At 30.9% G+C, this 16245-nt stretch overlaps 1 protein-coding gene and 1 long non-coding RNA gene across 2 annotated transcripts in view; one reads left to right on the top strand and one right to left on the bottom strand.

The window, feature by feature from the left end:
- The window catches only part of LOC106680070 (uncharacterized), a 200636-nt gene that overhangs the window by 87031 nt on the left and 97360 nt on the right, over positions 1–16245 (bottom strand). The window lies entirely within an intron of this gene.
- Positions 1–16245, top strand: part of LOC106680062 (glutathione S-transferase) — a 198823-nt gene that overhangs the window by 87014 nt on the left and 95564 nt on the right. The window contains exon 2 of the mRNA XM_014419529.3: positions 11020–11157. Within this exon, the coding sequence (XP_014275015.1) occupies positions 11022–11157 (136 nt within the window). The 5' untranslated portion in view covers positions 11020–11021. The remainder of the gene's footprint in view (positions 1–11019; positions 11158–16245) is intronic.

Genomic DNA, 16245 nt, shown 5'->3' on the forward strand with positions numbered 1-16245 from the left:
TGTATTATTTATTTATTTAATTATTTTATTTTATTCTATTTTTTATTTTTTTTTTTTACTTTTATCATCCCATAGGCGTTGATGACCAGAGGGTTTTACGCCTTTAAGCAAAAAATCAACAACAACAACAAACCAGAAGGAAAAATCTACAAATATTTTTAATTTTCAGTATGACAATGAGAATCGACCACTCTGAAAACGGTAAATTAGACTTTAGGAAATCATTTAATATTCACTAACTGTCCAATTAGTAATTTTAATTTTTTTAACATAAATACAAACTTTTTTATATATAAAAGTACATCAAGCTACAACAATTGTAAATTCAAAATTCTAGTTATGTATTATTTTCCCTTTCTGGTGAACTATTGTGAAAGTTATGAGAATATTAGTGGTCGTAAAGCCATGTTTATATCTTTGCGGCTGTCACAAAATTACAGAGTACCAGAAGTCAGTAAAACTTCTATATTATCTTTGTTTAATTTAAGATTAAATTTATGGATGAGAATAATTTTTATTTCTTGTGCATATTTTAAAATGACCTTTTTTTCCTGCCTGTACCAGTAGTTGGTGCAGAAAAAAATGAAATTTTCAGAAGCATTCATTAACATAAGAAAACCTTTTTTTTTCTTATGAAATTTAAAAAATAAAAAATATTTGAATGTAAAAATGTAACTCTTGGGCAGCCATGACAATGAGAATTGAAGTGCTCATGGTAAGTAAAATATTAGTAAAGCACTACAATACAATTAATTCATCGAATCAATTCCAAAGGACTGAATTCTAGTTTCCAGAAAATCTATAATCATATAAAGTAGCCAAGTAGTACTAGACAATGTCATTTAATTTTTATTCGTGAAGATCTGAGTTTTGATTATAAATACGATTAGAAGGCTTTAAAACAATAACACTAGTAACATACTTTTTTAACCACAATTATTTATTATGCACTTACAAATAACTAAATCTGTTGAACGTAATAGAGATTCTATTGCAAAGATCTAAATCATCCATTCTTAGAATGAATGTCATCATTGGTAATACCAATTTTTTTTTAATATATTTTTTATGTATACATTAGTACATTAATCTCTAATTTAGATTCGCGCTAGGTGGAAGTGGGCAGCTCACTGGTAAGGCACTGTGCTACTAACTCCAAGGACCCGAACTTGAATGCGGCTACAGCATATAATTATTTTCTGTTTCACGGTAGCTTTGAGTCAGCCTTGTGGGTTCGGGAGTCTCCCGGGATCCACCCAGCCACATTAATTGGGTATCCTTAATTAGGTAAAAATCTGGAGGTCAAGCGTGATTCTGACCAAAACACCTCCTTGCACAACCGTTGGTCTAGAAACAGTACTTCTTTACAAAGTATTGCAGCCCTGACTATGAGCTACAGCGGTTCAGAATTAACTTTTAATATCTTATATGATTATGTTAGTATCAAACTTTCTAATTTAAATTAACTCTAGACGGAAGGGTCCCATAACATTAGTGAGATGAACTAATTTCAATCTCAGTACATGTTCAAAGGTTAATAATACCCATCTTTTGAAATGCAGATCATGTGTTTGCGATGTAAATACATTTATGAATGAGGAAGACTTCATTTCTGGCATGTGCTTAGAATAATTTAACATCTAGGATTCTAATACATGCTATTTTATGGATCTATAAATAGTAGCGAATCTATTAAAATTTATTTTCCTTTTGACTTAACCGTAAACGATCTTCATAAAATATTTGATATTATTAAAATATATGATATTTCGATTGTATATTGTATGATATATTTTTTCCTATTTAGTTCTAATATTAATATGTATAATTTATTTAAGTGTTAATTTGAGGCAATGGATTTTAAACCTCTAGAGAGAGCAATCAGGTGATTCGAGAGGTTTACATATTTTCTACGAAAACTAACGTCAGCTTTCCGAAATAAGTGTATTTTACTTTGACGATTTATGCCTCCCTACTCTTATGCATTCTTTCGGCACACCGTAATTTTTATTAGTAAAATAACAATTAATTATAATGACCTGTTACTATACTATATGATGTAGAGTTAAACTGGTAGAATGCATTTTTCCCTAGTTGATATTGAATGTAGACGAAAATATTTAAAAGAATTTATTTATATATTAAAGAATGATTTTAATTTTTTCCGTTTTTATAATTGTAGGATCGAGAATAAAAAAATTCAAACTTATCTACCTTTTAGAACAGTATTTTAAAAATTTAAAAATAAATGTGACTAAAGTTAATTCACAATTAGTCTTTACATCATTCATTGTCCATTATATAATCACTACTCTATAACATCACTGGAGTCCTAAATGGATAATTCCTAATTATAATCGGGAAAGGAAATTATAATCCTGTTTCATGCTATGATTGCAGAATAAAATCAAAGCAACTACACTACCGTAATATGGCTTATTTTTTATTAAAATATATTAAATCAATCTAAACCGATTTAAAACATAAACTTAGACTATGAAAATACAATGAGGGACAAATACTATCGGTCAATAAGCAATTATATTCCAATCCATAGGATAGCTACTGTTGATTTAGAATAATTGTTCAGTAGCCGCCCTAACCGATATTCCGATGAAGTTTATCACGTTCCCAATAATTAATGGATAGAGCATTCTAAAGTGGATATTCCAAGCAAATGGATTTGTACCAGAATGCAATTCCAATTAGTTTATTCAAGTATTCATTTTTCATAAAACGAACAATGAAAAATACATTAAATACCTACTCCTACTAATATGGTATAATGAAATGAAAATTAGTTTATTATACATGGACTAGGTCCCTATAACTATAAGGTAATTTTAATTTTACAACATATGTTGGCCAAAAACAGGGTGACCACACTTATTTATAACTTATATAAAAATTGTATATAAATAATTTTAGATACAAAAAAATAAAATAATAATAGTAAAAAACTAACAGACAAAATACAAAAAAAAAGTAGTTACATCTGTACTATTATAATATCGAATCACATTGGTGAAGTAAAAAGTAATTAAATATAAGGGTTTTAAACGAGGGAAGGGTTGGTACATTATGAATGCTAGAGGGAATGGAGTTCCAGTCATAAGCAGCTTGGGTAAAAAAGATTTATCAAACGCAGCAGTTCGGTGATGTGGAGGGTAGATACCAAACGGGACCTGGTAGTAGGGGATTGGATTGAGAATTTGAATTCCAGGTTTTCTAGGTTATTGGAGGGCGCTGAGTACTAATTACTTGCAATAGAAAAGAAGCTAGGAAATACTGTCATCGAAAGGAATGGATAGAGCCACTTTAGCTCGGCGTAATACCGGGTTATGTGCGTATCTCTGGTGATCCCGAAAATAAATTGTACTGCGAAATTCATACGACGTTTAAGTTTAGATTCGATAATACCCGAGAGTCTACCATATACCAAGCAACCATAAAGTGGGGTAAAACAAGAAAGGAAACTAACAGTTAACTGGTTTTAAGTGGAAGGAGATAACGGATACTTTGAATTGATTCCGGGTAGCTCTGTTTTGACGGGAAATTTGGGGAATGTTTAGTTTCCAGCATAAAGTTTGATCAAAAGTGACTCCAAGTTTTTTGGCTGACGTATGGAATGAGATAGGAGTATTGTTTAGGATAAGGTTGGGGGTCCTGGGATAGGTTTAAGGAGAGAGGGAGATCCAATGATGTATAAGTTTTATATTAGTAACAAAGAATTAGAATCGAATTCAAGTATTGTTCACAGACAAACCTCACTCTACGATACGGGATATCGCAGAAACGCATAACTTCTCATGCAAGTGTCTCAAGAGCTTAAAGGAATAGTATTCCATCACGATAACGCTCGTCCTCACGTGTCTTTGCAGACCCGGCAGAAATTATTGGAGTTTGTCTGGGATGTGATCCCCCCATCCATCCTATCCACTAGACCTTACCCCAGCGGATTTTCACTTATTTCAGGCCCTTCAAAACTCTCTTAACGGGTAAACTTTAATTCACTCAAGTACTGCAAAAAGCACATAAAGGAGTTAATAGCGCAATTTGAGAAGCTCAGGGAGGATGGAATTAAAAAATTACCTGAAAGGTCGCAACATTTAATATGGGTTATACCAAAATGGGTTATATATAATTGGGTAAACATATTTACAAGAATCTGAAGTTTTTATTGAAATCACTAGTAAAAAACGCCACGAACTTATTTTATAATATACGTTTTTGGGATACTAGATTTACTACCTCACAAGCCACTCGCAATGAAAAAACAAACCACAATAAAATTCAGTAACTTGTAATCAATTTAACGCTTACAAATAATAATAAAAACTGATGCACTTTATTTTTTAATTTAGCCTAAATGTTAAATTCGTTTAAGGTTTAAGTAGGTCATAACTGCAAAGTGATCGGTATACGGGATTAATGTTTGAGTTCAATACTCAATTGATACCAGTTGAGAATATGATTCATGACCTTTTGAAGAATATCGCTTTTATGTTTAAGTATTAAGTTGGGCCGTAGCTCAGTGGTTAAGACACAGTCTTAACAATTTGATGTCTATTGGCGGTGCCGGTTCGAATCCGGCCTGGGGCGTTGACTTTTTTCATTGAGTGGCGGTCCCACAAAATGAAAAACTTTGACCTCTAACCATGCCATGGTTAGGCAGTATAGGACCCCAATGGGAGTCTTGGCCGAGAAAAAAAAATGTATTAAGTTTTCGTTTAAAGCATTGAAATCATATCTACACCTATATTGCTATCAGGGCTTATAGGGCTATCATATTAACTCGGGAGACCCAGGATTAGGAAATTAATTATTAAGCCTTAATATTATGACTCAATAAAATTATTTTTATGATGTATTCTAACCTCATGTGCCAGACAAAAGGAATACTTTATGGCATTATTTAAAGCTGTTAAAGGAATTTATTGATTGATCATTAGAAGTCTAAGTTTATGGCTCCTATAATACTTAAATCTACTCGTTAAAAAAAAAAAAATTGAAATAAAATTTCTCAATTGTCGTGACTATTGATATTCGTTTTTTTGTATATCAATCTTATCACAAGAGGCAATCCCAAATAACTTAATGGAGTCATAATGTAAAGATTCTACGCTCATTTGTGTTCTTCAGATTCATTTGTTCTGACTTCATTTCTGACCAGTTGTTTCGCTTTAGCTTACATTAATACAACCGTCTTCATTTTTTTTTTTTTTTTACATGCCAATATCTATTTTAGGTTTCCTTCGATTGTTAAGTTTCGGAAAAAAAAATATAAATAACTAGATGAGATGAAGCAAAAAACCTAAAATACACAAAAAAGCTTTTATCCATTTCTTTCTTCAATCAAAGAAATATTTCAACATGATTTCATCAGAAAAGTGACTGTATTATCTGAAGCTTCCCAGAGTTCGGGTTTATCTTGGGCGACCTCAAGAAAAAGCTTATGCGTCAAAACTTTCTAATCTAATGCGGATCGATGGTATTGGACTTTTATCATGGAAAAGAGAGAAACAAAGGAACTGCCAGAGACAGAAACTTATTCACTAGCAAAGAATGTTCTGTACCAAGTGCAATTTATACTCTGCAATGGATGGTTTTGCATTATCAATCAAAATAAATTATATATTCATTGAAGTTTACCTTGTTGAATATAGATATATAACTTAATAAGTAATTTTTTTCGTAAAATTAATCTAAAATTTATGTGATCCCACCAATTTCGCCCTTCAGTAGAGCCATTCTTATCTTAGGTTTCAAACGTTCACTTATTAGAGTATTAATCGATATAGGGTTCATAATCCTTAGAGAAACATAAAAAAAAAAAAGATGCTAAATAAAATAAATTGCATCCATTAAAACAAACACTCTTAGTTATTATTTTGAATGTCCAATCTTTAATGTAAGCTCATCATTAAAAAAAAAAAAATTAAACAACATTATAACTAATAAATTTACACTTCACATCCACCATTAAAATGTTTGCAGGCTATTCTGCCCAGGTCTAATGAAATTTGTCAAATTAACCAATGAAATAATTAAGCAACAGGGATATACATCAGATCATAGATCCATCTACAATATATTTATTGTAAAAATTTTTAGTTGTAAGTGGTGGTATTTTTTTTAATAATAGATTTTGATCAAAATCAATCTTTCAGAACTTATAAGGGCAAGGCGAGTGAAATTTTAATTTTTGAAAAGAAAAACGTTTATACAAAATAATAAATAACTTTTATATCTAGTAAACGAATAAGTATAAATTACTATATCACATTTTGATTTCCAAAAAAATTTTTACATGGGATAATTTATGAAATAAATAAAATCATAATTCAGAACAAGACTGCCGACATAAAATATAAATGCTTTAGAATTTAAAAGTTGATGAAAAAAGCTATATATTACTAATATAAAACTGAGAGTATTTTTTTTAAAGGTAAATCGTTTAATTGGTTTCCAATTAATTAGGAATACTTTTGACTGGGGGCAATTTGTAACTCTTAACAACTCCCAACAATTACAAAAGTTTGATTAGGAGTGCCCAATTAAGTGTAAGTCGAGATCAGTTTAAAACAAGGCCAACACCATAAGAAAGATAACAAAAAATTAGGGTTGTAACATTAAGGTCCAAGACGCTCAAATATATTTTTGCTGCTATGTATCATATGAATGACTGGAATCGCAGTCGTAAGATAATAAGAGGATACGAGAAAGCGGGTTCAGAATGTTGAAGGTTCGAGTTCCATTTAAATCAGTCATTTATTTCGCAGTGCCCCCTGAGAAATGAATCTTGAAATTCTCACTTTGTAATTTATACTTTTTAGGAATGTAAAAGTCCTCAACTGAGTAGCGTTTAAAAAATAACAATAATAATTTAGGGTATATACTTTCGTATAAACATGAAACGAAATTTTAATATTCACAAAGATTCGATACTTAGGACTCCATCTTGACAAGAGGCTTACTTGGAATCCACACACAAGACTGAAACGACAAGAAACTGCTCGTAGATTCTGATTGGTACAACACTTACTTGACAAACGCTCTAAACTTCCCATTCATTACAAAAAATTAGTATACACTACAATAATCAGACCAATTTGGACATATGGAATTGAGCTCTGGGGCTCCACCAAACCATCAAATTCTTCCCGCATCCAATCGTTACAATCCAAAATCCTACGTAAAATCCTTGATGCTCCTTATTAAGTCACAAATAAACTCATTCATAAAGACCTTAACATCCCATTCGTTGCAGATTTGACCCAAAACAGATATGCGTCTTTTTATTCCAAACTCCTTAACCATCCTAACCCATTAATTCCTAATCTTTCATCCTTAACAATCCCTGATAATCCTCCGAGGCGTCTGAAAAGAAGATGGCCACGGGACCTTCTAGTTTAAATTAATGTTTGAAGTACCACCAATGGGTGGTTCCTTCCCAAGATTTTCAAGTGTATATGAAACATACTACATATTTACCTGTTGTATTATTTTGTACAGTTGTAAATTACAATAAATAAATAATAAATAATAATAATATTCACAAATATGAAAACAGAAAACATTGATTTCTAGAGGGGCTTTCAAGAGCAATGAAAATATTTAACCATAAAGAATAAAGAATTCTCATATTCATAACTTGCAGGATTATCTTGCGGGAACAAAAAAAGAATTAGATATCCTCAAGGAAAACCTAATCTCCTTCATTTCCGAACCTTTCCTCATTTCTCTTCCTTGCAATTCTTTAGAATTTCTCCCTGAACTCCTCCACTTCACACCCACAACACAGCTTCAATCCTATGGATTACTTTATTTTAGAACTTCGCTTTGCATAACCATATTTCCAATATTTTATCTTTCCGACGGTAACAAAGATATTGCTATTCCTACACACAAAATATATCGTATCTTTACTTATTCTCTCTATATGGACTCTGTTAGACAATTATGTGTACGGTAGATTCCCTCTAGTAAGTTCGAGATTAGATTTAGGAGATAAGAACTCACTTTATTAGATTGACATTTGGACAACACAGACGCTCCTGGACAGTTTAAGCAACGATACTACTGTCCTTAATATTTTCCATCAGCTAAACCTTCCCTGTAGATTCCTTTTAACTTCCATTCAGCTTCATATAATCTTACGTAAACATGTAAACAATACATATGCTTCTAGTACTCACCTGATATATCAGTAATTTATGAGTGTATGAAGCATGCCTTCAACTAAATGCCAGGCACGCATTCACTTTTAGTAGGCTGGTTGTATTTTAAGTGGACTGTAATGATGAAATTAAACATGATTAAAATAAAATAAAATTATTTTATTTTAGTTACAAGTGGTGTAGGGGGTGGCTGAAATAAAACATTTATGGTTAAAAAGAGTTATTAATTTTGAATACCTGGGCTGTGGAACATTTCAGATATAATGAGGTGGTTGATGATGAAGTGGAGGTTAACTATACTGAACTGGGTAGATTTACTCTATGCTTCCTTTCATCTCTACGTATTCCTATGCCTCTCTCTCTCCTCTGCTTCGAGGAACATCTTCAGGAAATCTACTCACTCATGGTAGATTTTTGGAGTGAACAAATAAGAATTGCTGTTTCTGGCAAAGGCAAGATGGCTCTCTCTCACTCATGTTGCTTTTTCTCACCACAGAGAGCGCTGGAGGTGAGTTTTGGCTGTTAGTCACATGGGGGGCGACTAATGCCTACATATAGCAGCCCCTCTAATTCAAGCTTTCGGTTAACTTAGGTTACCCGGAACAATAAGTGTTTGTGTAAGTTAAATTCAGATTAATGTTCTTGGATCTAATGTCTTTATATAATTCCTCCAAATCAGTAAGTCAAAAAATAAAACCTAGATGACATTTAAATAGAATAAAATCTGGTGCAGTTCGCGCATTGAACTACTTTCGCTTATCTCACTACTTTGAGTTGAAATTAAAACTAGCTCGTTTCAAAACAATTTCTCCATAATTCAAGACGGCAATTCCACACCTAGCTAGTATCCCTATTATTAAAAACCAGCAATATTAAATATGTTAGTATGTCGAATATTATGCTAAGTGAAAGAGAAAACAAGATAAAAATGCCATAAATATGGAAATCGGAATTAATTTTCTAGAATGGCTGAATAGAAAAATCGTACAGCTGAGGGCAGGAAGTTGGCATATCCTACTCTCCTTCAAAGGGAATGTGAAGCCAAAAAAGAGAGGAGTCGACCAATCCTCTGGAGCTCAGGTTTGCTTGAAATTAATAAAAGTGTACACCATTAAGAAATAAACTAAAAGAAAGGTGGTGATTGACTCCTCTGCCATGCCCCTGGAGTTCACCATAAGACCTAACTTTTTAGTTTCACGTTTTCTCGCACCAATAAATCCCACCAAATCACATTTACCCTTCGTCGTAAACCCCATGACTTCTTGCCCTACAGTATCCTTTAATAATACCCCTCATATTCCTGTCGAACAGATACTTAGGACTACATCTGGACAAACGACTGACATGGAATCCTCATACAAGACTAAAAAGACAAGAAACTGCTCGTAGATTTCGACTATTTCAACATTCACTAGACAAACGGTCTAAATGGCCAATCCACTACAAAAGACTGATCTACATGCCTACTATAAGGTCTATCTGGAATACGGAGTTGAGCTAAGGGCCTCAACTAAACCATCACATTCCTCCCGAATCCAATCCTTACAGTCCAAAATCCTTCGTAATCCTTCCTTAATGCTCCTTACTTTGTCACAAATCAAGTCATCCATCAGGACCTCAATGTTCCATATCTTGCCGATTTGGCCAGAACCAGATACCATTCCTTCCATGATAAACTTCCCAATGTTTTCTCGCAGCTTACCCTCTTCATCGTCCTCCTTCCTTCAAGACTGCATACGCCCGCCACCCTGATAATAGCCACATTTGTATTTGAATAATTTTTTTATTTATGCATTTTTCGTCACTTTCTTTCATATTTTTACTATTATATAAGTTACATATGATTATTTTTAAATGTTGTAACCTTTATACGTCTATAGTCCTACACTTATTACCGGAAATGTATATATTTTCAACCTGAGAAAACTAGTTAATAATTAAATTCTTTTGTAGGTAATATTTTGCCCTACTCCTTTGAGGCCATTGTGCGAGGCTTGGCTATTTGCTCCCAGAAGACTTTAAACGAATACTTTGTACTGAAAAATCTATTCCAATACTTCCCCTCACTACATAGTTCCAATATAAATTCCTAAATTAAAGTGAAAATTGTTTAATGATCGACATAAATGGATAAAATATTTGTAAGAAGAGTAGAAAATTACCATTCAATACCTCAACAACAACATTACGTGCCCATCTGAAAAATTAAAACAACTCTCAGAAGTACGAAGATTTCATTAGGTCAGGCTAAGTGCTAAGCCGCCGTAAGTTTTAATAATGTAGCTGTCTCCTGCCGACTAACTTCGTAAAGTACAATTTGAATGCTTCGGGCTTAAACTTTGTAAATCAAGTTCTTCCTGGGAACGTTTCAAATAGAATTATAGCTTAGTGATTGCAGCTCCAATTCAGCTTCTGGTCACATACTGTCGGTTAGTAGAGAGGGAGAACTAATCCTGTAAGTTAATATAACGTTGACTGTCCAGAGGTGATTGGTATTACGAAAGGTTTTAAAGCATGCATATAAAAAAATAATTACATTACAGAATAAAATTATCCTTTTTTTTTCTATCAGTACGCACTGCAAAATTAATTTCACCAAATAATTCCTGTTTTTCTGAGGGTAATGTGATTCTATAAAAAGATATGATTTTTGTACAAAAAGAAAAAAAAAATCTGGTTCTAATTCGTTTTTTTTTTAATATGTTCATAAGATGATTGTTTATAAATATGTGCATAAATTAAAAATATTTCCAGTAATGAATGAAAAAAATGTATTAAAATTCATGCTTATATCTCATTAAAATATTAATCTAATTAGTATTATTTTATTTTATTTCAGAAATGGCGCCACAATATAAATTGATTTATTTCAATGCAAGGGGTAAAGCTGAACACATAAGATTCATCTTTGCAGAGGCTGGAGTGGAGTACACAGATTACAGAATCCCAAAGGAAAAATGGCCAGAGATAAAGAAAAGTAAGAAAACATCTACTTATATAAATTGAATAGTTTTCTTTGTGCAAATGCAGATTTATTGTACAAAAACAGTATGTCTTTTAAAACACCCATAAACTTACAATTTTTTTTTTTCTGTTTACCGATTATCATATTAAGCCAAAAATGAAAATGTATTGAAACTAACTAATTGAACCATATAAAACAAACTGAAAATAATTAATATTTACATTTTTTTTAAGTCAAACATCTATCAAAAAAAATGCATACATGATAATTATTGGTATTTTTACTTTTACTTCTTCATCATATTTGTTTATTTTGGTAATTTATTCAGTTTAATGTATTACTACTGAAAAATCCGGAAAATACAATTATATACCAAAATAAAAAAAATTATACCGTGACAAAAGGGTCTTATTTCAGCACTTGGTAATAGTACAAGAGCCCAAGAGGAGAAAAAAGGCAGTTATTTCACCCCAATTTTTGATTAATTAATTGAAAACTATGTATAATTACTAGTCAAAATTTTTGAGTCTGCCAAGTATAGATAGGGGGAATAAAAAATGACAGTTTTTTTTTTTTTTTAAAAACGTTAAAAATAATTCATTTTTTTCAGAGCTCTATCAGTAGATCAGTAGTTAGTGAATTTATTTTGGAAAATATACATCCCAAAAACCATTTGACGTACAGATTTCTATTTGCATTCAAATTAAAGCTAGTTTAATGGTCTATAAAGTAGTTTATGACGTTTATGTTCGTAAGAGTAGTAGTTTTCGTGAAATATGCTAAAATAAATTGATTTATAGTTGTTCGGACAAATTTTCATTTGCCAAATTTATATTTTTATGTGAATATCATAAAAACTACTACCCCTACGAATATAAGTGTCATAAACTACTTTATAGTAAAATAAATTTCCTTTATTTTGAGTGTTGGCAGACATATGCGCGTCTTATGGGTTTAGAGATGTATTCTTTCAAAAAATGAACATTTTATACGAACAACTAGAAATTGACCTTTTGTTAGTTTATATAATTAAATATCATTACAACTACAACTCCTACAAAGATAAACGTTATAACTTATTTTATAGAAAATTTAACTAAATTTACTTTGAGTGCAGACAGACATCTGTACGTCTAATGGTTTCTGAAATAAAGTTTTTCATAAATCAAACTTAATGTCTGACCAACAATAAATCAATTTATTTTAGCAAATATCTTGAAAACTACTATTCCTACGAAGATAAAGGTTATAAACTACATTATAGTACATTAAACTGGCTTTAATTTGAGTGCTAATGGACACCTGTACGTCACATAGTTCCTGAGAAATAGATTTCTCAAAATAAATTAACTAACTACTGATATTCCAGTATATTTTTTAGGAAAAGTTGCTTTTTAAAAGGCTATATCTCGAGAACTATTGAACGTAAATAGCTATATTAGAACCAATATTTCCACAAATTTACTTTACTTTAAATAATGTTCTTTTAGATTTTCTAGTGTTGTTGGTAGTTTTTAAGATATAGAGCTCCGAATGAAAAATTATGTTTTTTTAAGGTTTTGAAACAGCCTATTTTTTATTCTCTTTTTTATACTTCTTAGCAAACTCATCTGTTTTGATTAGTAATAATACATAGTTTTAATTAATGTAACCAAAAATTTTATAAAATAAGTTGCCTGATTACTATTACGCTCAAACACCAGTGTTTATCTCCAACCAATTAAAATATCAGAAACCCACATTAAAACGAGCAAAGTGTGCCCTAAAAAGTTCTTCCGACCCCGAGGGTTCTTCCCACACTTTATTATTGTCATTTTATATGTGCTCAATTTAATAAGGCAGAAAATGATTAGTAGAAGGTTAAATTAAATTAGTAAATATTCAATAGTTATAAAAAAAAAAGTTAGAATACCATAAAAATGGTTAAATTACTTCAGTACAAAATATCCGTACAACTATAACTACTAAAGGGTTCAGTTTTGGTTGTTTGGCGAACGGTTATGCATAGATAACTCATTGAAGGATCAAGAATCCATTTTTTTAGTTGTCTAGTGATCTCAAGGAGGTCATCTATGGCTGATATATCAGAGTAAAAAAATATTTACCACAGCAGGATTCGAACTCGGGATCGAAAATGCCTACTGAGGTACACATTTATTTTCTAGATAATACTAACTACCGAATTTTAAAGAACTCTGAGGGGAAGATGCTCAGGGATCCGATCAGCAAAGTTACAGAAATAAATAAGTTTTATTTATTTGTGCCAACGTTTTAACCTTTTCTATTTTAACATTAACCTTAACCCCCTTTTTTCTACATTAACATTTTCGTACTAGAAAACCTCACTCCAAGCCTTCATAAACAATCGCAGACGAAGAAAACTAGAAGTCGATTGAGGATTTTGCGATCAAAATCTAATACATCTACTTTTCATTATTAAATGTCTTTTTTTTTTATTTGATGGTAAATTAAAATTCTTAAACCAAAACTTTTTCAGCTTATTTTAAAATTGAAATTTTCCCTGCAATATGCTGCTAATTGACATTTTCAATAAAAAATTAAATTATATACTCAGATGCTCCCACGATATATTTTTAATTATAATCTTTCAAAATAACTCTTAACTGCACATTATTGTTCATGAAACACGATTAAAATTTGAAAAAATTAAAATTAAAAAAATATACATGTGTGTTTAATTACATATATTATTTATTTAGATATAATTAGATCCTTACTTTTACCCTATTTTTGTATCTTTTAGTTGTTCTTTATTTTTAATGCTCATTTCTTTTTTATATTAAATATCATGTATATATTATTGTATGTAGTATAATATTATATTCTTTTTCATATTTTATTTTCATTTTTAATCAAGTTCATTCCATACTTATTATGAACTCATTATTATTTACTAAAGTCGGGGAGTGCGGGTAGCCGCAGTGTAAGGCCGTGGCTACTAACCCCAAGGACCCGAATTCGAATCCCGCTAGGCAGAAAATTATTTTCTGTTACACTGCAGTCATGAGTTAACTCCTGAGGGTTCTGGGGTCCATCCAGCCTCCTAAATTTGGTACCCTTAATTCGGTAATAATCTGGCGGTCGAGCGTGATTCTGACACACCTGATCACCTCCTTGCACAACCGTTGGTCTAGGAACAGTTCTCCTTTACAAAGCACTGAACCCCTGACCCTTCATGGGTTGTAGCGGTACAGATTTAATTTAATTGTAAATTTGTATTACTATTAGTCAATTAAAAAATTATTTCAATTATTTTTATTTATTATAACTTTCATCCTTTTCCTTTATTTTTATTTTAGTATTTGTTATTTGGATTATATCTGAGTTTTATCACTAATAAGAGATTAATTTATATTGTACTGATCTAGCTAATAAATCGTATTAGCCTTCAAAACACCCTAATAATCAAAAGAGTAACAACTAAATTTTATTTATGTCTATCATTTATCTAAGTTAATTTGGCACTGATAATCTGGTCGGACCTTATAGGGTGCAATTACTCTTATAAATAAAAATAACAACTACATCAACGTATTAATGGTTTACAAGTGAAATACACTAAGTCGAAAATTGAAGTTTTAAGATATTTTTTTATGTTACGGAAATACTTTTTATAAGCAGATTTTTATGATACATAAATTGTTTGGAATTTAATCTTTAACATTTTGGACTGAAAAAACAAAATAGCTCAAATCTTTGTGTCACAAATCAATGTGTTTCACCTGTAAGCCGACGAAATATTGAATTTTTATAGAAAACTCATCAATTTTATTGCCAGTCAAGAAAAGTTGAAGAAAGTTCAGATCCGAATAAATTTCAGTTAGTAAGTAGCTTCAGAACTCTTAGCATACTAGTTCAATAATAAAAGCCAATTGAAAATCACAGCACGATTCGGGAAACATCAGTTTGAAAGAAGAAAATATTATATATGTGGCTCAAACGAAGTTAATCTTTTAAGTATGCCATATCAACTCGCTCCTACGTGAGCGAGATTCAAATTGAGATCGCCGACGGAATGGAATTAAATTGTATAACGACGACATAATACAGCTAATTTGAATCCGAAGATAGAATAGTAGAAACAAACGAGAAACTGATCAATACAACATAGCAAGAAACTTATTATTAACGCTTGACAAATAACTGTTCGTCCCACGTCAGCGATCCATTCCAGTGTAACAATTCCAAAAGTAAATTTTCCTCACCAATTTTCAATAATTTACGCTTCAGTTAATTTTTTTATGTATCAGAAAATGGATCTAAACTACTCAGAACTCAGTAGGAATATTTTCTAAAACTCTATATATTTATGTTAGAAATTACAAGTAATAAATCCTGTAAGAGAAGTTAACCATAAACAATAGGGAAGGTGAATACCTGATTTTTATAATTATTGATTTATAATCTTAACACTTTCTTGAGACTGGTTAATATTATTTAAATAAATAAATTTTATCCTATTTTCATATCCATTTATCATCCAACGTTTCGGCCTATTCGGCCATCCTCGAGAATAATCCTAATACAATTTTAGAACCACAACATTTTCAAAACAACTTTATGCAGGCTACTCATTTATATCAGTCCACAAATTACCCTAATTAGTCAATTATTCACATTAAATTAAAAATTAAAACTTTTTATCACAGTCAACCTTCTTTATTATAATTTATCACAACAATCATTGTGATAAATTATATTAAAGAAGGTCGACTGTGATAAAAAGTTTTAATTTTAAATTTAATGTGAACAATTGACTAATTAGGGTAATTTTTGGGATGATATAAATGACCTAGGCAGAGTAGCTTGCATAAAGTTGTTTTTTAAATGATGTGGTTCTAAAATTGTATTAAGATTGATTAAGAGGATGGCGGAATTGGCCGAAACGTCAGACTTATAAAAGAATAAAAATGTTTTGAGACTAAAATAGGAAACAAATTATTTATTGAAAAAATAATAATTAATTTTACAATACGTTTCGGTTCACATTATATACTATGTTAATTGCTTGTAACTCAGAATTTATTATTTTTATTAATTAATTTTTATTATTAATTTCTTAAATTTATTTATTGAAAC

The sequence above is a fragment of the Halyomorpha halys genome, unplaced genomic scaffold, assembly GCF_000696795.3.
Source record: "Halyomorpha halys isolate HHAL.00 unplaced genomic scaffold, Hhal_1.1 Scaffold15.1, whole genome shotgun sequence".
Classification (NCBI taxonomy): Eukaryota; Metazoa; Arthropoda; class Insecta; order Hemiptera; family Pentatomidae; genus Halyomorpha; species Halyomorpha halys.